Source organism: Triplophysa dalaica, chromosome 10, assembly GCF_015846415.1.
Source record: "Triplophysa dalaica isolate WHDGS20190420 chromosome 10, ASM1584641v1, whole genome shotgun sequence".
Classification (NCBI taxonomy): Eukaryota; Metazoa; Chordata; class Actinopteri; order Cypriniformes; family Nemacheilidae; genus Triplophysa; species Triplophysa dalaica.
This window is the reverse complement of record NC_079551.1, coordinates 5,958,296-5,981,818: the sequence shown is the minus strand read 5'-3', so window position 1 is coordinate 5,981,818 and position 23,523 is coordinate 5,958,296. Positions and strand designations below refer to the sequence as shown.

The following is a 23,523-nucleotide window of genomic DNA, read 5'->3' as shown; positions in this document are numbered from 1 at the left end:
TCATCATGATGTCCCACTGTGACGCCGAGCGCTGCGGCGTCTCCTGCTGTATGGAGGCGGTACTGCAGTGCTGCAGCGACTATGGCTGTTTGGAAGCGGTACTGCAGTGCTGCATACGGATGCGGCTTATAGAAAATTATAAACTGGGATACACCTTTACTTTACTTTTATTTTATTTTTATTTTTTATATCTCGTGTGCACATAATTTTTTATTAGTGATATATATACGTCGTAGCTTTTTTTACTTTATTTAATTTTGGAATACATGTATTGTTGCTTTTTTGTAAACATTAAGTATCTGCACTATTATAAATTAAAATGCATTACTATACAAATAGCAGTGAAGAGTTATTCGTTTTTTTCCACGCAAGATGGCGCTAACGTGCCTCTCTTTTTTTGACTTACGGTTTTCTTAAAATATTATTAATGTTTACGCACACAAATACAACTACACTGGTATAAACAATGTCCCATTTGTCCCCTCTGTGACTCTTTTAATTCATTCATTCATATTGAATTAGTATGCAAACCAGCAAAAATGATTCGTACATTTAAACCATTGCACAATCCGATGTGGTTTTAAAGTGGCACACTTTTTTTATTTCTTCGCATGTGTTTTTCTTTTTATTCCTGTCTGACTGGCTTTGTTTTTAAAGTACTGTTTGCTTTATTTAAAGTGACGCTTGTTTGCCAAGCAAACGTCACCTGCACACCTAACAGACAGTCATGCAACTTAGGAAAGCTCCAGTTTGCTTTTATTTTATCACGCAAAGGTTTGTCCCCATCGGAATTTTCTTTACACGAATGTTTATCGAATTGTTTTCAGGTCAAAGTTCAATTCGCTGCCTATGTGTACGTGCAGGTTTCATAGGTGTGTGTTTTAATTAGAGCCCGTGCGCTACTGGTCTCAGTGATGCGCTGAACGCGCCGCGCCAGCAGTGCGTCTCTCCTCCGCGCGCGCGCCTCTCCTCGCGTCCAGGTGTCACATTCTTCGGATGCTTCTTATCATTCGAACCCAAGACAGAATCACCATGACGGACTCCTCTTCTGTAGCTGACCCCACTTCTGATCCCGTGGATCCCGGCCCCGGTGCTGGTGCGGTTTCGTTTTCAGCGGAGGTTGATCCAGCGATACAGCAGCCGAACCCACCCGACACTTTCAGCATGGAGCAGCAGATGAAAATGGGCGAAACGGACGATAACGGTAGGAGCAAGTTTGTATTAAAAAACCTTAAATGTAGACTTGATATGCAAGCTAAAACGCACCTTGTTCTGCATGTGGAAGGGAGACGGGGGTAAATTGTCACACTTTTTACAATTTTTTAAGGATGGGTTTGTTTTAAAAATACATTTTTTATTATAGGCACACACATTTTGAATATAAAAAATATGCATTAGACATTGGCACGTCATTGAGCATTGCTACGGGGCATGTTGTCAAAATAGGAACTGAAGTTGAAGTCATCTTATCTTCATTTTTAAATGTTTTAAGGCTTTCATGAAACACCAAACTGTACAACATAAGTCGACATACAAAATAACAAAATTGAATTGTGCAAAATACTACATAAATATAAGAAGTATGCATTTGTGCAATTGGACTTTTGACCTCTGGCAACTCCAGTGTCCCTCTTTAAGGAATACATATATATATATCTTAAAGCAATAAATCTTATAAAATTCCTCTAAAATGATGATAAGAATAAAGTATGTACTGAAACGCATTTGATTTTTATAGAAATAAGAGGCTCACAAATATACACGTTATCTAAAGATGGTCAGAAAACGTTATGTAATTTCCCTCGACAGGTCTCTTGGAGAGCAGCATGCGTCTGAAACCCCACGAGGCTCAGAGCTACAGAAAAAAGGCATTATGGGTATCCTGGGTGTCCATTGTGGTGACTTCGATCCTTGCCATCGCTGCGTTCAGTAAGTGTTCAGCCCCTCAGGTCTAGACAAGCTTGTGTGATGTCACTTCCTGTTTTAAAGAAGAGCTTTTGACAAATTGACAACTCACAGAAAAGTTGCTAAAAGTGCGGTTTCAGATTTTCTGGATCTTTGTGTTGTGCATGTGTTTGTGAAATGGTAGGGATATGAAGAACATGAGACTTAATGGCACAGGTGTGTGTAGTTTGGTTCAATGCCACTAACCTGATTCACCAAATCGAGTCTGACTGGTGTCTTTACGGTTGTCCTGCAAAATAATGTTCAAAATCATCACTGAAACAAATGAAACACACAGATGAGACCATAAATAATGGCGAATCATAAAAATCCCACAAAATTGTAGAATATATCTTAGCCAGTAAACAAGATGTTGTTTTCAGTAGAAAATCTGCATTGGGGTTTGGTTCCAGACGATACTGGATCCAGTCCACGCCGGGTTTAATCTCAGTCCAGCTGGTTTTGAGCTAACAGAATCCACAACAAACTGGATTTGATCTGTGATTTCGAAAGGAATGCTGTTCTTTACTTGGAGCGCCGTCCCCCTGGAACGAAATGACTCACCTAACACTTCCAGAGTTGGATGGGGATGCTGGGACTCACGTTGCCAGGATGTGAAGATTCTGTCACGTAGCAACAAGAGATCAGTTCGTGACGGAGCGATGCTGTCATTTAGACGTCTAGAATAGTGAGGTTCTAGCGCTGAATAAATTGAATGAGTGCAAATAGTTGTCCAGAAAATGATCGTTCTGTGGAGCTTAGAAGAGTTTTAGTCATTTAACTAAAGGGACAGCTCATCCAAAAATCTTTATCACATCATCACTTTATTTCTTCTGCAAAGAAAGTAAATCGATGGCGGTGAATGAATATATTCGGCAAGTAAGCATTCAAACTGGGTCAGTATGGGTTTTGAGTAGATCAAATCAATATTTGACGGCTGTATTATAGTTTAAACCGAATCTGAATTGACTCAGATGAACCGTCAGATCAGTTTATCGAGGGCTGATCTGTGTCAGATTATCTTCGCCATCCTCTTTGTGAGGTTCCAGTACCTGAAGTGTAGGTAGGATGTCTTCTTTTTTATTAACGGCTGTCACGCCTGTCAGCCCGCAGGGACAAATCTGCGCCGATTTCCCCTCATATGCGTGTTGTAAGCTAACTGTGGAACACCGAAAGGGACAAAAATACAAACTATCAAATCAAACACAGGACGGCATCAATGACGTTCAGTCAAGAACCAATAAAGCTGGGACCAATATGCCTTATTTACTTAATAGCTCCAGTCCCCATTTACTTTCATTGTATGCAAAATGTTGGCCAACAGTCGAGCGCCTACATGAGCAAAAATACCATTAAGGTCCTTTGTTGTACCTATTAAATCAAGGACTTGATGTGAATGATGTTTTTTCAAGAACCAATGAATCAAGAACCAATAAAATATGACATATGGTTTGAAATATGCCATAATTACTTGAAAGCTCCAGTCCCCATTTACTTCCATTGTATACAAAATGTTGGCAAACTGTCGAACAGCAAAATGAACAAAAAAATCAAATAAAGTCATCCATTTTAACTCTCAAATGAAAAACAGAACCCTTGTCAGCAATGATGTTTGGTCAGAGGACACGCAGGATCAATACAATTGATGCCAGCTCCAGTCCCCATATACTTTCATTATGGGAAGATGATGGCTGTCGAACACCGAAACTATCAAAAATAACAACTATCAAATCAAACACAGAACGGCATCAATGATGTTTGGTCAAGAACCAATAAAGCTGGGACCAATATGGCGTATTTACTTAATAGCTCCAGTCCCCATTTACTTCCATTGTATACAAAATGTTGGCCAACAGTCGAACACCAACATGAGCAAAAAATACCATTAATGTTCTTTGTTGTATCTATCAACTCAAACACGGAACCCTTGGTGTTAATAACATTTGGTCACATGACACACAAGAACGAATAAAGTTGGTGCCACATTAACTCAAAAGCTGCAGTCCCCATCTACTTTTAATATATGCTTAATGTTGGCCAGAATACTTTAATAATAGCAAACAGGTTTGGTTTGGAACAACGGGAGGGTAAACAACAAAACTGTCTATTTTAGGTGTACTGTTCCTTTAAGAAAGCAAGAGAACGCACTTGGAGCCTAATGAAGGAATGAAAGAGAAGAATGAAAGCAGAAAGAAAAAGAGAGATGGTCTAATATATGCCAGACTGTGAGAGCTAAATTCCCAGATGTCTCACAACTTCCAGTGCAGCCAATTAACAAGCTCTCAGCGACAGAGTGTCTGCTGTATCAAACACACACACACACACACACACACACACAATCATTTATTTGGACTCTGTAGTGAGAGGAGCTTGCATACCTCCAAACCTAATAAACACGCCCCGAAATTGCATTTTCCACGTTGCGGGAATCAAGACCTATTCGATCCTAGTAGCGAAATGCGTTTAAATCTCGCTCTTGAAGAAAGCATCGACTCAGACTAGAAAACCAAATGAGTGTGTGGACGAGAGAGAGAGAGAGAGAGAGAGAGAAAGGTACAGAATGTAAATATCACATTGGCGAGGAGAGGTCACAGATATAAGGGGGGTACTTCACTCTAATATTAATACATGCAGCTCTACCAGACTCTAAAAGCCAGCATGCCAACTCCCACAGAGGCCGGTCTAAATATAGAACCTGGAAGATAGATAGACAGAAAGATAGAAGCGGAGGGGTGAGCTGGCCTCTCTGCACCTTCTCTGGTATTTAAACATCTACACGGTGAACGCCACCGTGAGGTGAACCACGCAAAAAGAGGTAAAACGTCAAAAAGCCTGGTGGATTTATAAATATAGGTAGTAAACCGATGAAGGAACGGGTATCCGGGGTTGCCAGATTTGCGTAACAAAAAGCGTATGGGTCTATCAAAACGAACAATATGATGCCTAATAATTTACATATGTAAAATACATATCGTCGCTGTCCTTCCGAAACCTCGCATATCTAAATTCAGGGAACTGAAAAAACACTACTAGGGATACATACCCGTACTGTGTTGTCGAAGTCGACAAGCACTTTTTAATACTTTATACTGGTTAGAGGTTTGCAAAACCCATTGACAAACATAAAGGGCGACTAATAAAAATGATTCAAATAAAAACAATTAAGTAGCTTAATTTTGCGGGAAAAAATGTGGACCTGGCAACCCTGAAATCTCTATTTACATAATTGATTCGTTTTTTGAGCTGAAATAGTTTTTTTCATTAGTGATCTGATAACAAGTCATTATAACCAAGATCCTCTTGATACCGTTTGGCTGCGATCGAGTCTTTAATGCTTTATGCTCATTCATTAGTTTTAATATATTGATACTAATGTGATTGTACAGTAGTATATTGAATTCACATCACTGCAGGATAGTGAGATAGCAGAAAATGCCCTCAAACTGATAAGAACATGCAAATGTATTCAGCAGCTCTGCCACAGAAACTAGATCACATTCCCTGTTTTGGTTCGACCGTGTGTGTGTGTTTGTGGCAAAAAGACAGTGATGAAGGAAAATGTTTTTTCCACAGCATCTGTTGTGTTGGATTTCAACCTTCTGTGATTCACAGACTCTGCATCTCTGCCCCATTTTCACAAAACTAACACCTACGAAGACGGTAGAAAGCCGTGCCTTAAATAAAGATCTGAATTCCTACATAGAATGAAGGCCAACAAATGCTTTTCGTAGTGTTTTGGCTGTAAATACGTTTGACACATATTACGTTCGCTTTGCTTTTGATGTGAAATGTTTTAATTAGTTTATATTCATAAGCTATATTCATACATGAATGATGATATACGTTTAAAAAAAAGCCATGTATTAGTGCAGTGTTAAGAGTGAAATCATCCCATAAGAAATAAAAATCTTTGAAAGAGAGGACTTTGAAACTTATGCATATGTCTTATGCGTCTCAGATAGTTGTCATGTGAAAAAGAATCTAAAATCTCACAAATATCTCCATTAGAGTTTGTCTGCGATCAAAAGTCAATATTATTGAAGATCTCAACACAAACCAAAACGTTTCTCATCAAAATCCAGATGATTTTTACACCTCCATACTCTTCATGAATTTCAACAAATGTCTCATTGGGGGTTTTTATTTCTCCTAAGCAATTTGAAAAAAAAAACATATGAGATAAAGTTGAAACTTAATGGAAACACAACTGAGAACTTCAAATCAATAAGCAGCATTTGAGGAATAACACTTTCCTCTGGTATTTATCTTTATATTGGGATGCAAGAACGACATGCTTATGAATGACTGAATAACACAAGTCTAAAAGAAATAACACCAGAAATAACCCTGAATGTTTTTTATAGTGACAGATACATCTATTATAACATGGGTTTTAACAGGAAGGCCTTCGTGAAACAGGTTCACTAAATGCACTCAAGGACGAGATCCTTAAATGAGAATTTATGAGCGTGATACATCACACAGACGACAAAAACACTTCTTGTTGTGTGTTCAGATATTAAAGAAGACTTGATGAGGTCATTGAGGAGATTTCAGAAGCTGAAAAAATTATTACGTTATGAATAAAACATTCACGGTTCTTTGTACAAATACGCATTAAACGATTGTGAATGAATCATTTACAATAAATCTAGAATATAACCACATTGGTCAGTTTTGATTTAAAATGCTTAAAAAACGGGGGGAGAAATCTGTTATTATAAGTACATACATATAAATAAATGAAAATAAACAAACAAAATCAAAACTGTTTTCTTTCCTCACCCTGATTTATACTGACAAGTTTAAAATAATGATTTTGTGAGGTTGGATTATGTTGGAAAGTCCAGTTGAAGATAAGTTCTTGCAGTTTTCAAACAGAGGTGGCGATAGAGAGGCAAACGCTAAAAGAAAAATGCATTTAATATGTGACAATGCATGTAATTGTCATACATTAATAAACGTAGGTACGTTGTCTCGATAGATCGCAAGACTATCACATTCTTCATTGTGATTTTACGACATCCTGCGGTTTTATGAATCTCATAATTTCAGTGATCAGATCGGGCGGCAGTATCTGCCGTTTTTTCTGCTGACTTCACGCAAATTTGCATAAATTTGCCTTCCTTATTAGCACAGAATGGTTTCGACTGTCCGCAGATACATAACTCACCATAACGTCTTTCTCATTACCCGTGATGCTCTGCATGAGGTGCTATCTGTTGGCGACGGGACAAACGTCTGCAAGATTAAGACGTAAGGCCCGTTTGCACCAAGGACGATATCGATGACGTTATTAAAATCACTGAACAATAAAACACCAACAGCCAATCACAATCTATGCTGTATAATATTGTTGATCGAGAAAAAGATGCACAGACTCTTGATGGTTTTTTATCTGCATGTTGACATGCATTAACATGTTTGTTAGTTTAAGGCACGAGGGCTTAAAATGCGAGACATCTGGTGTTAGACGTCTAAAATAAAGCATATTTTTCTACTAAAAGGGACAGACTTTATAATTAGAAACTGCTAAATCTTTAATCACATGCCTTGGCAGGCGTATTATTCATTTATAATGTTTTTCGAGAGGAAAAAGTGTTTGTAATGACGTTGCTTTATTAAGATGTGTGTGAGCAGTTTCATATTTTCACAAGATTATTTTGTGCACCCTTTAACTGTACTGTACAGTAAAGTGTGGTACGTCAATGTGGTACGTTTTGCTCTGAAACAGATCTGCATGCTCCCGTGAGATTCGGCTGATGGAGGAGGATGCGTCTCACAATTGCCTGTGTGTCTCAGGGTAGAGGATTCAGGTGCATTAGAGGTCAATATAAGGTCGATATTTGGACCCGAGCCACGCTAACATCCACACCATGGGCTGACATTACAGTGTGAATGGATGAAATTTGAAGCGGCCACTTTAGCGCCGGACACCAGACGAACTCACAGTTTATAGGGGGGGGATGTATACAGTATATATTGTTTATGTTAATACCCCAGACAAACACTTATTGAAATCGATATATAATCAAGATGCCCTTACCTGAACCCTTACCAGACATTTAAGTGTGCTGTTAGTATAGTTCTTTAATACAAAAAATAACTCTGACGTTATTAATCGTTAGCATAATAGTCGAAGTAAAAATATAGTAAGTTTACTTTTAATCTACTTTTTATGTACTTCTCAGGAAATCGTAGCCTAAAAGTATACTTTAGAAACTAAGAAGCGAGCCGATTTAGTCCCATGTTGTATAGAATTTGTACATAGTATTAACTACTTAGTATAAAAAGTATACTTAAAAATATACTTCAACTTTCCTGAGGTAGACTAAATAAAACAAACTCAAAGATCTTTTTCTTTTTCTATGCATTTCAAAATATTTTTTATCAATATTTAATACATTTCATTGAATAGCATTATTTATAAGTTTTTATTTAATAGCGTTATTTAACAAATTCAATTTAATATTGTTATTTATTCAATTTTTATTTATGACGTCATTTAATGCATTTTATTTAATATCCTTTTTCAACCAATTAAACGGTAATATTGCTATTTAACATATTTATTTAACATCGTTATCTTATAAATTGTACTTAAAATCATTATTAAGCACATTTTATTTAATATTGTTATTTGTCAGATTTTATTTTATTGTAATTTGATCAATTCTTAAATATCTCAAATCGTTTATTTTAAAGATCTCCTATTCATTAGTAATCCTCTATTTGTTAATCATTTCTATGTAAAGCACTTTAAATGACCTTTAATGTGCTATTTAAAAAAAACTTTGCTTTGCCTCGAGTAGTGTCTGTTTAAATTATGCATTATTTATTCGATTCTCAATTATACAAGTCACCTTTAAAATCTGCATTCGATCAAAGCTGACAAAGTTTTGTTTCTCTTTCATAGCCGTTTCAATAATGCGACACAGCGCGTCTGCATTTGGGTTTGCAGTAAGTATATTTCAAACATATCATTTTATATATAGCTTATATAGCTTTTTTTATTTTTTTACAGTCTTTTCAAAGCTTTGCTGTACCATGTTTGTTTATTTGTTTGCAGTTTGACGCCACCCTTGACGTCCTCTCTTCCATCATAGTGCTTTGGCGATACAGCAACGCTGCAGCCGTGCATTCGGCACACAGAGAATACATGTGAGTACACAAACAAACAGACTTCCTTCAGACAGAGTGAGGCGTGCCCGTGTGGAACATACGATAGTTTGAGCTCGGCAGGGGATTCTGGGTAGTTTCAGAATCCGGAGCCTATTAAATGTTGTTTCTGGGCAACAAGATAGCGAAAGGTCCAGACTGATCTTTCACTGTAATGATTTGGTGATTTTGACATGTCTGTCCTCCAGAGTGAACATCAGTGGGCGTTTAATAATGGAAACAGAAAACTGCGACTGGTAATGGAAAAATATAACCCAAATGAAAATGTAGTTATTATTTATTTACCCTTGTGTCATTTCTAACCTGTATGCTCTTTAAATTACATAAATCATACATTTGAAGTGTAAGAGTGATTTTCATAGTGACTCTCTATCGCCATCTCTGTTTGAAACGTAAAACTGCAGGTCACTTCACGTACTAACCTTTACAAATGTTGACGCAAACCTTGACTGCATTTTCTTTAAGACCACCGGGTTGGATAAATTGAAACCAGGTACAGTAAACAGACGTACCGCTCCACTGAGAATCAACCATTGGGGTTTTGTGTTCAAAGAGCCCTCAGACAGACTCTCTCTGTCCCGCTCGCCATTATCACCTGAAGGACAGAATAGACCCGGCAAAGGGCATGAAGTCTTTGTGAACAGAAAGTATAGAGACACGCAGGACAAAGAGAGATTGAGTTAAAGAAGTCCGCTTTCGCTATCCGACTAGACAGCACGAACACACACACACACAGGAAGCATACAGGACAGATATACATGCATGTAACAAATCCATCTCTAGTGGGTTGAGGCCCCCGAGGGGGAGTCGGCTGGGATGCGGATCGCCTTGGAGACGGATTACATCATATAGAGGTTGAGAGAGGGCTGCTGTGCCCAAATGAAATATCTACATCATGATGTCATTGAAGTGCTACAGGGACAGTTCACCTAAAATAAAAACGTCCCAGTGGTTTTGCGTTCATACAATGGATGTCAATGGGTCTCAATGGTTACCATTCTTCGAAATATCCTCTTTTGTATTCTGCAAAAGAAAGAAAGTATATATTAAAGATTATTTATATTCTTTTGTGAAACACAGTCAATATCTCCGCACACATCTCTCAGCATCGGCAGACTTCCTCCAAGGCCTGATTGTACAAGATAAAACTAGATTAAATAAATCTCCACGTCTTAATTTCATGTCAATTCGATCTCCGCTGTTTGTGTCTATGTGTGTTTGCTTTCATTAATTAATCGCCAACCGAAACACAGATTTAACGGATTGAGCGTTAATGCGATCCGTGGCAGCGGGGGCCGCGTGGGGCAAAGACTTCGACAGATTGACGTTCAGTGGATGAATTGTGGAGCAGATGCTGTTATCCAGATGTAATTAGACAAATGGTCTTGACACTCCCAATAAGATTGAAGTACTAAAAGGATCATAGGATTGTATTTTATCTTTACTTAAGAAACATCATTGATGCTTTGGGGGTTCTCATACCTGTGTGTGTGTGTTTTCAGAGCGTGTGTTATTCTTGGGGTGGTGTTTATCCTGTCTGCCATCACTATTCTGGTGAAAGCCATCCATGATCTCGTCACAAAGCTTCAACCTGAAGTGGTAAGAAAACACACAAACACGGTTGTTCTAACATTGATTCGGCTTCGATCTCGGACACATCTTGAGCTGTCGAATTCGCACATTTTATTTCCCCATTGGTTTGCTCAGTGCTGGTTTAATATTGACTCGTGGAGAGGTCTCAGGGGTGAGGCGCGTCACCGCATACATTCTGGGCTGAAATTAACAGCTCGTGTTAAGCAGCAGACGTGTAAAGTTGACTGAGCGCGACAAAGATGAGGTGCGAAGACACGAGCGAGACTAAAATAGTCTGATACCACTGTTGCCTGGCAACATCAAAAGGGTAAGAGTTTTCCCCAAACCAGTAACCCCTCAATATCTCTGTCTCGATCTATCTGTCTATCCATCTATCTTAGCTTCAGCAAGCAATTCTGTTCTCATCAAGAACCATTTTGGGCTGTATGGGGTTTTTGAGTTTGCTGTATTGCTCTTTTGGTCTTCGGTGTTTCGTGTTTATCATTCTGCTGGTTTGAAAAACTATCTAAAGCTATTTATTTACGTTCATCTTAATTAATTCATTCAATATCTGTAGAGAGTATGATCTGGCTTATGATCTGGCTTAAAGATAAGAAAATATATAAATAAAACAATGGTTAATCATTAGTTATCACGCATGTAATGTTTATTAAATACAAATGTCTTCACCTCAAAAGACAATGACATTATTCTGTATGGTTGTAAAAAAGTTATAATGACATCCTACTGTATGAATTGTAAAATATGATTATGACATCATACTGTAGGAGTTGAATACGTTTTATTATGACAGTGTACCTATTTAATAAGTTCTATTATGACATCATGCTGTACAAATTGAATAAGTGAAAATATGACATCATAATATACGAATGTAAAAAGTTCTAGTGTGCCGTCATAATGTACAAATTTAACAAGTTTAAATATGACATCATACTCTATGAATGAAAAAAGGTATTTATGACATTATAGTGTACAAACGTAATACATTTTACTTAGTTATAACATTTTAATCAGTTATATTATGTCTTCATAATGTACGAATTTAAAAAAGTTCTATTATGACATAATAGTGTACAAATGTAATACATTTTACTAAGTTATAACATTTTAATCAGTTATATTATGTCTTCATAATGTACGAATTTAAAAAAGTTATATTATGACATTATTGTGTACAAACGTAATACATTTGACTAAGTTATAACATTTTAATAAGTTATATAATGTCATCATAATGTACGAATTTAAAAAGTTATATTATGACATTATAGTGTACAAATTTAATACATTTTACTAAGTTATAACATTTTAATAAGTTATATTATGTCATCATACTGTACGAATTTAAAAAGTTATATTATGACATTATAGTGTACAAATGTAATACATTTTACTAAGTTATAACATTTTAATAAGTTATATAATGTCATCATAATGTACGAATTTCAAAAGTTCTATTATGACGTCATACTTTACAAATGAAATAAGTTCACAATTGACACAATACTGTACAAGTTTTAAAAGTTCTATTGAAATAATTCTGTAAGAATTTTAAGTTTCATTATTACTTTATACTGTATGAATTAAAAAAGTTATATTATGACATCATACTGTACAAATGCAATAAGTTCACATATGACTTAATAGTGTACACATTTAAAACTTCTGTTATGACATTATAGTGAACGGATTTATTAAATTTGTTTATAACACCATAACATTCATATTTAACAAGTTGTATGATGACTACATACTGTATGAATGTAAAAAGTCATATTCTGACATCATACTGTACAAATTTATATTTCTATTATGACACCGTGGGCATTTAAAAAGAATCTTACATGATATCAGGTTTCCATGATATGATAAGGTTTAAAAAAAAAAACCTTTAGGAACCTGAGATTTTAGTGAAACAAAATTAGTGGAAAGAGAAGATGGATGGTCAAATATAAGGCAAAGAAAGAAAGGGGGAGAGAGAGAGAGAGAGAGAGAGAGGGAGAGAGAGAGGCTGTGCTGATGTTTTAATCAGGACTCTAGAGTCTCTCTGGAGGGTTTTCGCTCCTGTCTCGGCGTGTAAAGCTAGTTTTTGCGCATACAAGCCTAAAAATAGATCCAATATTTCTCCCTCTCTCCCTTCATCTGCTGCTGATGTCAGAAACACGTTGCCCCCCTTCTTCTTTTCTCTCTTCTTGTTTTCTCACGTACTCTCTGTCTCTCTCACACTCAGACACGCTCACTTGTTCTGTAATGTAATGTTAATTGGCTGCTCTGAATAGGGTGTTTGGGACGTGCCCTTTCCTAAGTCCTGTGTGTGTGTGCTGGTGAGAAAGAAATTAAAATGTCACAAACAATCTTTTTTTATTTATTGAACAGTCAAATCAGTGAAAATTTCATATCAAAATGCAACAGATAAAATTGTTATGTGGTTTTAAATAGACACTATTAGGTATGTGTATATGTGTGTCTACTCGGTGGGCCGGGACATCTAAGAAATTTCAGACAGAGTGCATCTATCTATGAAAAATTCAAGGACACAAGGTTGTTTTGAACTCATCAGGGTGGGCTTGAGTTGTTCTGCAATTCTTTTCAACTCATTTTACCTGCCTGACATCAATACAGATGAGTTTTCTTCGCGGTGGGAGATCTATCGCAGTGATTAATCCTTGATAAAACAAATGATGCTTTGACTGACCCAGTGTTTTGTTTGTTATGCTTATGTTCTTTTGCATAATACACTAGGATGACCTACCACATTTAACATAACTAAATACTGTATCCCACAATGCAGTGTGCTCGATTTGACCTTCCATTTCCAATGTGATAAATGAACCAGATGTATTTGCACTATTATGTAGTACTTTATCAAAACTATCTAGTGTGCCATAGCCTTTATACATGACAGTGTACCGCAATGCACTCAAACTGTGTTTTGTCAGTGTAAAAATTAACCAAATATGATATTCAATATATTTATTAAGTAGTATCAAAAATAGTATGCAGTATACAGTTTTTACACAATGCATTGGATTTTACTTGACCTTTCATTCCCTATGTAATAAAGGAACCAATATGTGATTTTCATTATTATGTACTTCTATTTAAAGTAAGAGTAAGTAGTATACAGCACATACCTAACAGCATCCCACAATGCAATTTGCTCGACTTAACCTTATATTTTGAGTGTGAAATAAACCTGATGTAATTATTATTATATTATTCTGACAATTATTTATTGCTACTACTTAAAAATAGTATACAGTATTTATCTCACACACAGTATTCAATGCAACTCGACCTTCCATTTCTAGTTTGATAAATGCACTGTGATTTTGACTATTATTTACTACTACTACTACTCAAAAGAAGTATTCAAAATAGTATATACATCACAGTATTCTACAGTACAATGCATTGAGCTCAATCTTCCTTTTTTAGAATGATAAATGTAACCAAAAGTAACCAAACAAGTATTCAAAATAGTCTGCAGTACACACCATATACATAACTATTTTCAACAAATACAATGCACTCGTCTCAACCTTCCATTTCTATTGTTATAAATGAAACACTTATTTTTCTATTATTTACTACTATATGAATTATTAAGTATACAAAATAGTATGCAATAAACAGTATTTACTTCATAGTATCCTACAATGCAATATCATCAACCTTCCTTTTCTAGTGTTATAAGTGCAAAAAAGAATTTTGACTATTATTTACTACTACTATTTAATAAAAGTAACCTATACAAAATAGTATGCACTAAACAGAATTAACCTCACCGTATCCTACTATGCGATGTCCTCAACCTTCCTCTTCTAGTGTGAAAATTGCAAAAAAAAAGATTTTGACTATTATTTACTAATACTATTTAAAAAAAGTAACCTATACAAAATAGTATGCAGTAAACAGTATTTACCTCACAGTATCCTACAAAGCATTGTGCTCGACATTCTTTTTCTAGTGTGATAAATGCAGAGATGTGATTTAGACTATTATTTACTACTACTCTTTAGAAGTATACAAATTAGTATGCAGTATACAGTATTCACCCGACAGTAAACTGTAATGAGCTCAACCTTCCATTTCTAGTATGATAAACAAACCAGATGTGATTTTCACTATTATTTAATTCTATTTAAAATAATCATCTTATGCAAAATAGTATGCAGTAACCATCATTTACCTCACAGTTTCCCACAAAGCAACGTGCTCGACCCTCTTTTTCTAGTGTGATAAATGCTAGAGATGTGATTTAGACTATTATCTACTACTACTCTTTAAAGAAGTATACAAATTAGTATGCAGTATACAGTATTCACCCGACAGTACACTGTAATGAGCTCAACCTTCCACTTCTAGTATGATAAACAAACCAGATGTGATTTTCACTTCTTCTTAAACAAGTATAGAAAATAGTGTGTGCAATATTTACTGTCTCTCATAGCATCCCACAACACACTGCACTTGACTTGACCTTCTATGTCAAGTGTGATAAATGAAACTGATGTAATTTTCAGTATTATCTACTACTATTAAAAAAAAGATATGATGTAGTATACAGTACATACCTAACAGTATCCCACAATGCAATGTGCTCAACCTAATCTCAAGTTTTATATTACCTTATAGTTTTATATGCATGACTCAAGCGTTCTAATGAGTATAATAATGTCTCTCTCTCTCTCTCTCTCTCTCTCTCTCTCTAGGATGATTTCCTGTACAGCGTGTCTGTTGTCAGCGGTGTGGTTTGCACGATTCTGTCCTTCTTTAAGTTCATGCTGGGGAAAGTCCTCACCAGCAGGGCCCTCATCACCGACGGTACGTTTCCCGGGAAACCCACCGGGTTACCGTGGTGATCGCCAGCCTGATATATTATTCACAGTGCCGCGGCAACGTGTCTGATCTGATTTCACCTTAGCCCCTCCCATTTTGACTCCCAGCTGTCTGGAAGAGATAATCTCAGTCACACGTAGAACACAGAGATGAGATACTGGCACGTAGGGGAAAAAATGTGATGCCGCTGACAGATATGATCAAATTCCTATAGATGCTTTTCAGAGCAAGTACACCCTAGTAACCACGTAGTTATGCCATAGCAACCCCTCTCAACCGTGTTGTATGGGTAGATGCCATTCAAATATTTTGATAGCTTAGCACGAATAGTTCTCACATTTATCTGACAGCAATTGGTAACTAATTTCTGTGGTGGCTTATTCGTATGAATTCGTACAATCTTGATCGTACACAAAAGTATGATTATTAAAAAAGCAATTATTAAGCCCCGCCCCTAAACCCCTCAGCATACTTGAAAGTAGGAATGAGTTTGTATGAATTCACATGAATTATGAAATGGTTTGATATTGTGTTGGTTACACATCATTACTTAATGATCACAAACCCTATGCATGTGTGTAAACGGCCGTCCCCGTATCACAAACACAAACCTATTGAGCAAACACACACACACACATGCACTCTAAAGCGGAGGGAGTTTAAAATTCATCAGCTGTTTGAACATCTATACCTTGCTTATACATTCGCAAGTGGTCATACATGAGCGTTTACCAGTATAGATGAAAAATAAACAATCTGAGATCAGATTAACGTTGCCATAATTCACCATATTTTGTTATTAATTGTATTAAACTCAATGACAACTTTGAAACTACAGTATATCTCCCATTGGGTGATTTCAGCAGGAGCTATTAAAACTCATTTGCATTTCTTTAGTTTGTCGTTTATGTTTGTTTTATTGTGCGTTTGTAGGTTTTAACTCTCTGGTTGGAGCTGTAATGGGATTTTCTATCCTGATCAGCGCCGAGGTGTTTAAACACGAGCCCAGCGTCTGGTATCTGGATGCTTCCATCGGCTTTCTCATGGGACTCATCATTCTCGCCTACGGAGTCAAGTAAGTATCCAAATCATTAAGATTCAAAAGTTTAACCTTCTTGCCTCTCTGTAGCCATCTCAGTTTGAAACCAAAAAATTGCAGGTTACTTTACACACTTATCTTTACAGGGTTAAAGTCAAATTTAATATGAAATTGTACCTGATAGCTCAACTTTTTTAATTTATTTTTTAACATAACATACTTGCACAAAAGCTGATTTTTGTATTATTTTTAAACGTGTTCTCATTTGTGCAAAGTGTGTTTTGTATCCAAGTTAAACACCGTGTGGCACACTGTATATACATAGCCACGATGGATAAAAAATTATATGAATATGTTTATTAAAATGCTGTTTATATAAATGTATGTTTACCGAATGGAAGGTTCACTTGGGTTTTGTTAAAAGTTTTTTTAATACAGTAAACTTCTATTGGAATAATTAGGCGTGACTGTATTTACCCTTATTTACCTTTATGTACCTTTGGTGCAACTGTAAATATTCAAGGTTAAACATTTGTAGGAGATGCCAAATGTGTCAATATTCACTGTTTAACATTTGTTAGAGATGCTTAATGTGTATTATTTTGATGGTCAATGTTTTGCCTCACTATCGCCATCTCTGTTTGAAGCATAAAACTGCAGGTTACTTTACATACTTTATGTCAATCTGACGTCTCTTGCGAATTTGTACCAAGCAGTTAAAACGATTAATCATTATTATAAGAGTACTTTAGCTTAAACGGCGACTTAAATTAAGTTAGATCAAATTGGTTTTAGAAGTCACTTGGACTTAAATTATATCAAAATTTTTCACTTTTTAAAAATTACATTAAAGAATTACAACTTATTTTTATATGTCATTTTAATCAATTTTAAGTTTCTATAAAGCCAATTTGATACGACATTCAAACTAAAGTTTTTAGGTCTAACTAGGTACATTTTAAATGAAAGGAAAGGTTAACTTTAACATCATCTGGATGGTTTCCCACGGATCACTTCATGTATTTCTGGCTTCTTGCTTGCGTCGATGGCCGACCTATAGGTTAATACGTATGTATGTAGTCTGGAAAATTTCACCTGCGCTGTCCCGCTTTTCCCAAGAGCACACGGTGTTCCATTAACCAGAGGTCCTTTAGTTTAAAGTGACAGGTTACGTCCTTGAAGGCTTGTGAAGTTCCACCTGCTCACCTTGAATATAAACACAACACTGGCTTTTTCATGGATCCATAAAATAAGAGGTCAAAACATCTGGTTTTCAGAAATGAAATGTAATGAAAGTTAAATCTTTTTTATTATCGTTGGAACTGAGCTTTAATGTCTCTCTCACTTTAGGCTGTTGAAAGACATGGTCCCCCGCATCAGGCAGACGAGGAATTACGAACGTTTCGAGTAGGATTCGGAAACATCTCGAAACAATCGTGGAGATTCTCCTGAGTGAATAAAACAAACACACACCCACACACACACTCTTCCTCGCCTCAGGCCAGACGCAACCACAAACAGAGCTGTAAATATGGAAATGAGAAAGAAAAACTGGAATTAAATATATAAAAGTTTTTTGTTATGTTGTTTGTGCTCTCCACTAATGAGCTTCTCGATCTGTGAAAGACCAATGTGGGAAACAATTTAAAGGCGAACTATTTGATCGTATTTAAAACCCAGAAAGGAAAGTTTCAGAGGAATTATGGGTAATCGCAATTGCCTCAGTGCATTTTAGTGTAGGTATGATTTGTTCAGTTTGTGATATAGACTAATGTGTTTATCTTCAGATTCAGGTAACGGGGATAGAGGTTTATCAGGTTGGCACATATTGTTGTTTTCGTCGAGTTTGTTTACACATTTTTAAGTTTCTGCTTATATAAGCAGGCACAGGTAATAAAATGTGTTATTTTTGTCATTTTTTACATAAAAAATGAAAACTTTCAATATTCAAATCTAGGTATAGGTTTAAGAAAAGCATTACAATTCACAGCGTCGTGATGACGGTACACAGTGGTAAAAGCGCTTCTTAGATTTTTTTTAAATGAATAAATATTTTGTTCATTTTCTCCTGTTAAAATGTGCCATTTAATTGTCAACATGGACTTTATTATTATTAGATAAATGGGGCATTTTCATATCTATTTAACATATTGAACAACAAGTTTTTTATATTTCAGGATTTGGACATTGCTAGTCTAAATACACAATCTATATATATACACGATTAAAAATGTACATTTCTAAAAAGAATCTTTTTTGGTTAACACAAATACAACAAACGTCTCTTTTCACACACTATAAAGTAAAGTAAACTGTAAAGTTCTGTACAGTCCCTGTGTTAAACGATGATCCAATCTTGCCTACAGCTTTTGTCGAAGCCTGTAGTGAATTATTAGGTGGCCACACAAATGCGTTACTTGTACATTAACAAAAGCCTTAAAACTTGACCCTTCATGATGTGAAGTTATACGTTCTATAAGTATTACATAGACTGTTGTCATTTTGCCATGACATTTTGCTATTTCAATGTTTATTAGGGAAAAGCCAAGTTTCCGGGCGTTTTATGTAGCAAGCATAACGTGTGGAGCAGGTGGACATACCTTTTTGCTCTGAGCAAATGGTTTGTCCTAATATTTGGTTATGTGGTATTTCATGGGGTGGTTGGATTTACTGTTCCGTTACATTATTGACATGTTAAATATCTTGAGGTTGTGTTAGAGAAACTAGCTCAAGCACACGCCGCCCCTTTAAATGGGAGTTTTCGTTTGTACAGTTTGTTCAACCACATATAAATGTGTGATGAGGACTTGAGAAGATGAGATTGGGGCTGATGTTTGGATAAGGAGTGAATTCACACTTCTTTAAGAAAGATGAAAAGTCATATTCGATCCATGCTGGGTCGCCATGGGTTACCAGAATGTCACGTGATACATGAATGTATATAATAAACTGTATTGCTGTGAAGTACACATGTATATTTACACAGAAATGTCTGTTGTCACAGAAAAGGTTTATTTGAAAAATAAAGATATATCCTACTGTTTCTTCGAAATAAATGAAAACAAAAAACAGTGTTTATTTTTTTCTTTCAAAATTACCTTTGTTGTGGATGTCGACTACATAAAACATTCCTTAAAAAATTAAACCAGTTTACTGAGGTGTAAAAGCATTATAGTATAAAAGTAACCATTAATAACATGAAAAAAAACAGTAGTTATCAAAAAAAATTAAATCATGAAATTTGGGTTTCGTTCCAATTCTAACAAACGAAAATAATAGTTATCAGGTAAGCATTACTGGCCACAGTTTTTATTAAACCTTATATCTTAAAAATAACTAAAACCTGTCTTACTGCCGCAAACATTTTCAACATTGTGGCATCTTCAACTCCGTAAAAGTGTAAACTGAATGTAACGTGAGTTTGTGTCAACATCCACCAACCTTTTGGCAACACAATTTTACGTTAAACGGCAAGAACTTCAGCGACTCTATTTCAACTATAGCAAACTACTATTTCGGTTCGTAGCTAGCTAGCATTCACTCTTCAATGCGTTTGATTTGAATAAAAGAAAACATAAACCAGAGTAAGCTCTAGTAACCATCAGAAGGCACGTCATGACAGGACTTTAAACAATAGCTTGGCTGAAGACCATCATCATTTCACGTACAAACGTACAGATCTTGACGAAGAGCGGAAACGCGACCATAAAACTTTCGTATAAGTTAAGAGTGGAAAACTAGAAGAGAACCATCTATATTTACAAATGTGCAAATGTTTACAGAAATCATACACTGAATCAAAACATTGAATGAGGTTTTTGCTGGCTTTTCGAAAATTAAAAATTACAATTGTGTACGCGAATGTTTGTCCAGAGCTTTTAAGGAAATCGATATGTTATTCTACGTATACGTAGGTGATTCTTCTTTAGGTTTATAGTTAAGATTTAACTATAAAGAAAACTTTTACGAAATATTTTTTTTTATTTACTTAGTACTTAGTTAGCAAGTTTTTTGTCTTTACACAGAAATCGTTCTGGAGAAACATACGCATTTAAAACACGTTTAAATTAGTCTGATAAATAATAAAATTTCCCTCTTTTAAGAATTTGTTTTGTATAAATAAAATAAAATTCAACACGCAGAGATAAACATCTGTGTACAAAATAAATTAAAAAACAAACTTTTACAGTGTTATATGACGTCAGATCTTTCGGAAATTCACTATAGTGCATTTTCATTCCAAAACAAGTCATTTTGATGTTTTTCTTCGATAATAAGCAGGCATATTCAAGAATACAGTCCTTCTGGAATCTAAAACCAATAAAAAACGAAATAAAACCAGAAGGCCGATCAAACATTAAAACAAAACAAACTTTTACCGTAGGTATGTACACAACTCTGTTTTTACACATTTTTTTTATACAAACCAAGAGAAATCTTATACAAACCGATATAATTTTGCTATTTATTCAATAGGAAGAACCTTATTCACAACTTGAGCGAATTCAAGTAAACCTGGCCATTTTTTTAAAGACAAAAAGTGTCCAGTTCACCTAAAAGTTTTCCTCACGGTTAGTTGGATAAACTGGTTTGTGTTGGTAATTTTTACTGGCTGGTTTGTGACGTCTGTGTTGAACTGGCAGTAAACTGCAGTATTTACTGTTTGCGTCGAAAACATGTGCGGTTTGACAACTGTCAGATCTTTAATAAAACACACACATTTGACGTGTGTGTGTGTAAATCCACTTTGCACCATGCAGAATAAAACTTGTGTTTCTGTTATTTAAGCGCGTCGTTTCACAGAGCCGGTACATGATAAGTTACAGTGTATAACCATGGAACTTTTCATTAAGTCCATTTTCCCACAACAAACAAGTCTTCAGTTTTAAGAAGCTGAAAGTCTGCTTTCCCGAGTCGGCTTGGTCCAACAAAGCAAGAGATTTTGAAAGAGATAAAATTACAGTGTTTCCTCCACGCCAGCAGGGATCAGTGTTCCCGCACTCTGCTTCAAGTACGTCAGGCTGAAACAGATTCAAGTTTGCGCCAAAACAAATCTTCTCTCCTCTTCCTTTCTTTCGTTTCGGTAAGATGGATTATCTTAACCGAGAGCTGCCACAGCGGCGGTTTGTCTCGAGGGGTCTCAAGTCCTAACGGCAAGTATTTGTACGGAAAACTGCCTGGTTTATGGCACAGACTGTGTGGTGCGTGTGTGTTACAAGCAGTCCTTGCACAGCGCCACCTGTCCTTTCATGTAGTCTCTGCAAGGGCAGACGCGGGTGAGCGCCAAGTGAGAGCCAGCGCAGCTGAACAGCAGCAGGTCGGACTGAAACACGCAATGTTGCTCTGACGCGCTGAACGCGGGGACGTTGTTGTCGCTGGCAGAGTCGACCGTCTTGCATTGGACGCCATACCTGCGGCCGAGAGAGAGAAATGCATATAAGCAAAGAAAGCTTGTAAATGTATGAGGTCAAGATGTGTTCCTATAGCTCAATGGCCGAGGATTGCGCTAGCAACACAAAAGTCATGGGTTCGATTCCCAGGGAACACACATCACACATGGTTAAGTTGGTTTGGATAAAAGCATCAGCTGTATTCATATATGTAACATATATACATATTATATACAAATACACATATAACATATTATATATGTTTCTTTTAGACAAATTTATTAAAACATGCTTCTTCAGTCATTTACTATGGTAATACCATGTTTTTTTATGTATTATTATGGTACTTTGAGGAGTTCATATGTATAAATACACAAATTTGGCAATTGGTTAGTGCTGTAGGATACATCAAAGTACCACGGTGTTACCATATTTTACTATAGTTTACTATATATATATAGTGTTTTTAGTTTTATTAATATTTTAAATTAGCTTTCAATTTGAGATTTTTAGTTTTTATGTTCATTTTATTTAAAGTTTTAGCAATTTGTTATATGCTTTTATCGTTTTATAATTTATTTGTTTATCTTTTTTTGTTGTTGCTAATTAACATTAATTCATTTTTTATCGTGTTTTTGTTTATTACTAGAATTTTTGTGCATTAAACTGATTTCAGTTTATTTCTATGGTAACATTTCAGTTTTTCATTTAGTTTAAGTTTCCCCAATAATTTTAGGTCAATATTTGATTTGATTTTGATAAACAGACACATTTTCAAAATTTCAATTTTAGTAGTTAACTTAAATAACCTTGTTAACCATAACTGTACCCTGGTCCTACCATAATACGTTTTTGCACGAGATAAACCAAGCATCAAAAACAACTTAAAATCATATTCAAATAAAATAAGAACTGAAAATGTGAGAAAAATAAAGATGCTTTGAAATGTATTTCACAATGAATCGTATCTCTGCAATAGCAAATGCCTAATTCTTACAAAACATGTCAATATAACCAATCACAAATGCAACACTGCCCTCTGCTGGCTGAACAGCAATCAGCTGCATTTATTTTTGTGTGCGTATAGGTTTGTTTTTACCTGGCCAGATCTCTGTCTTTATTAAGGTGCTGGAAGAAGGAGGGTTCACAGATCATCTGTTGCTCCTGACACACCTGTTTGCAGGATTTACCTGCGGGGGCGAATTTCACCTGCATGGCGCTCAGGGGAGGCCACATGACCTGACCGTGACAGAAATCCTGGAGGGAGAGACCATCACATGTAGAGTCACGTCGGTACAGATGGAGAGAAGCTAATATCACTCCTGTCCATGCAATTCTATATGATTTCATCAGCGCTTTTCGCTGTATGTTAAGTACAAATAAAGATCATATTTCAGAACTGATAACATTATAGATTTGTGTGCACATTTGTACCTGGTTCTCTATGAACGCGTTGACTCGCTGTAACATGCCTTCACAAGTGAACTCGTAGGGTAAATAGGGCTCATTCTGAAACAAAGCGACCATTCAAAC

General features: G+C 35.9%; 2 protein-coding genes across 3 annotated transcripts in view; one reads left to right on the top strand and one right to left on the bottom strand.

Moving 5' to 3' along the window:
* The first annotated feature begins 727 nt into the window (after positions 1-727).
* Positions 728-19,439, top strand: tmem163b (transmembrane protein 163b). Of its 2 annotated transcripts, XM_056758297.1 has the most exons (9): positions 728-774; positions 864-1,204; positions 1,810-1,929; positions 8,861-8,904; positions 9,014-9,105; positions 10,626-10,722; positions 15,435-15,546; positions 16,495-16,636; positions 17,951-19,439. In XM_056758297.1, the coding sequence occupies exons 2-9, from the start codon at positions 997-999 to the stop codon at positions 18,009-18,011; spliced, it is 876 nt and encodes a 291-aa protein (XP_056614275.1). In that variant the 5' UTR covers positions 728-774; positions 864-996; the 3' UTR covers positions 18,012-19,439. The 2 variants fall into 2 exon arrangements, with proteins under 2 accessions (XP_056614275.1, XP_056614274.1); XM_056758296.1 differs by having other exon boundaries at positions 745-1,204.
* Positions 19,440-19,591: 152 nt separating this feature from the next.
* mgat5 (alpha-1,6-mannosylglycoprotein 6-beta-N-acetylglucosaminyltransferase) overlaps positions 19,592-23,523 on the bottom strand; it is a 50,167-nt gene continuing 46,235 nt past the window's right edge. The window contains exons 15-17 of the mRNA XM_056758295.1: positions 23,425-23,499; positions 23,090-23,247; positions 19,592-22,011 (exon numbers count right to left, since the gene is read on the bottom strand). Coding sequence (XP_056614273.1) covers positions 21,813-22,011; positions 23,090-23,247; positions 23,425-23,499 — 432 coding nt within the window. The 3' untranslated portion in view covers positions 19,592-21,812. The remainder of the gene's footprint in view (positions 22,012-23,089; positions 23,248-23,424; positions 23,500-23,523) is intronic.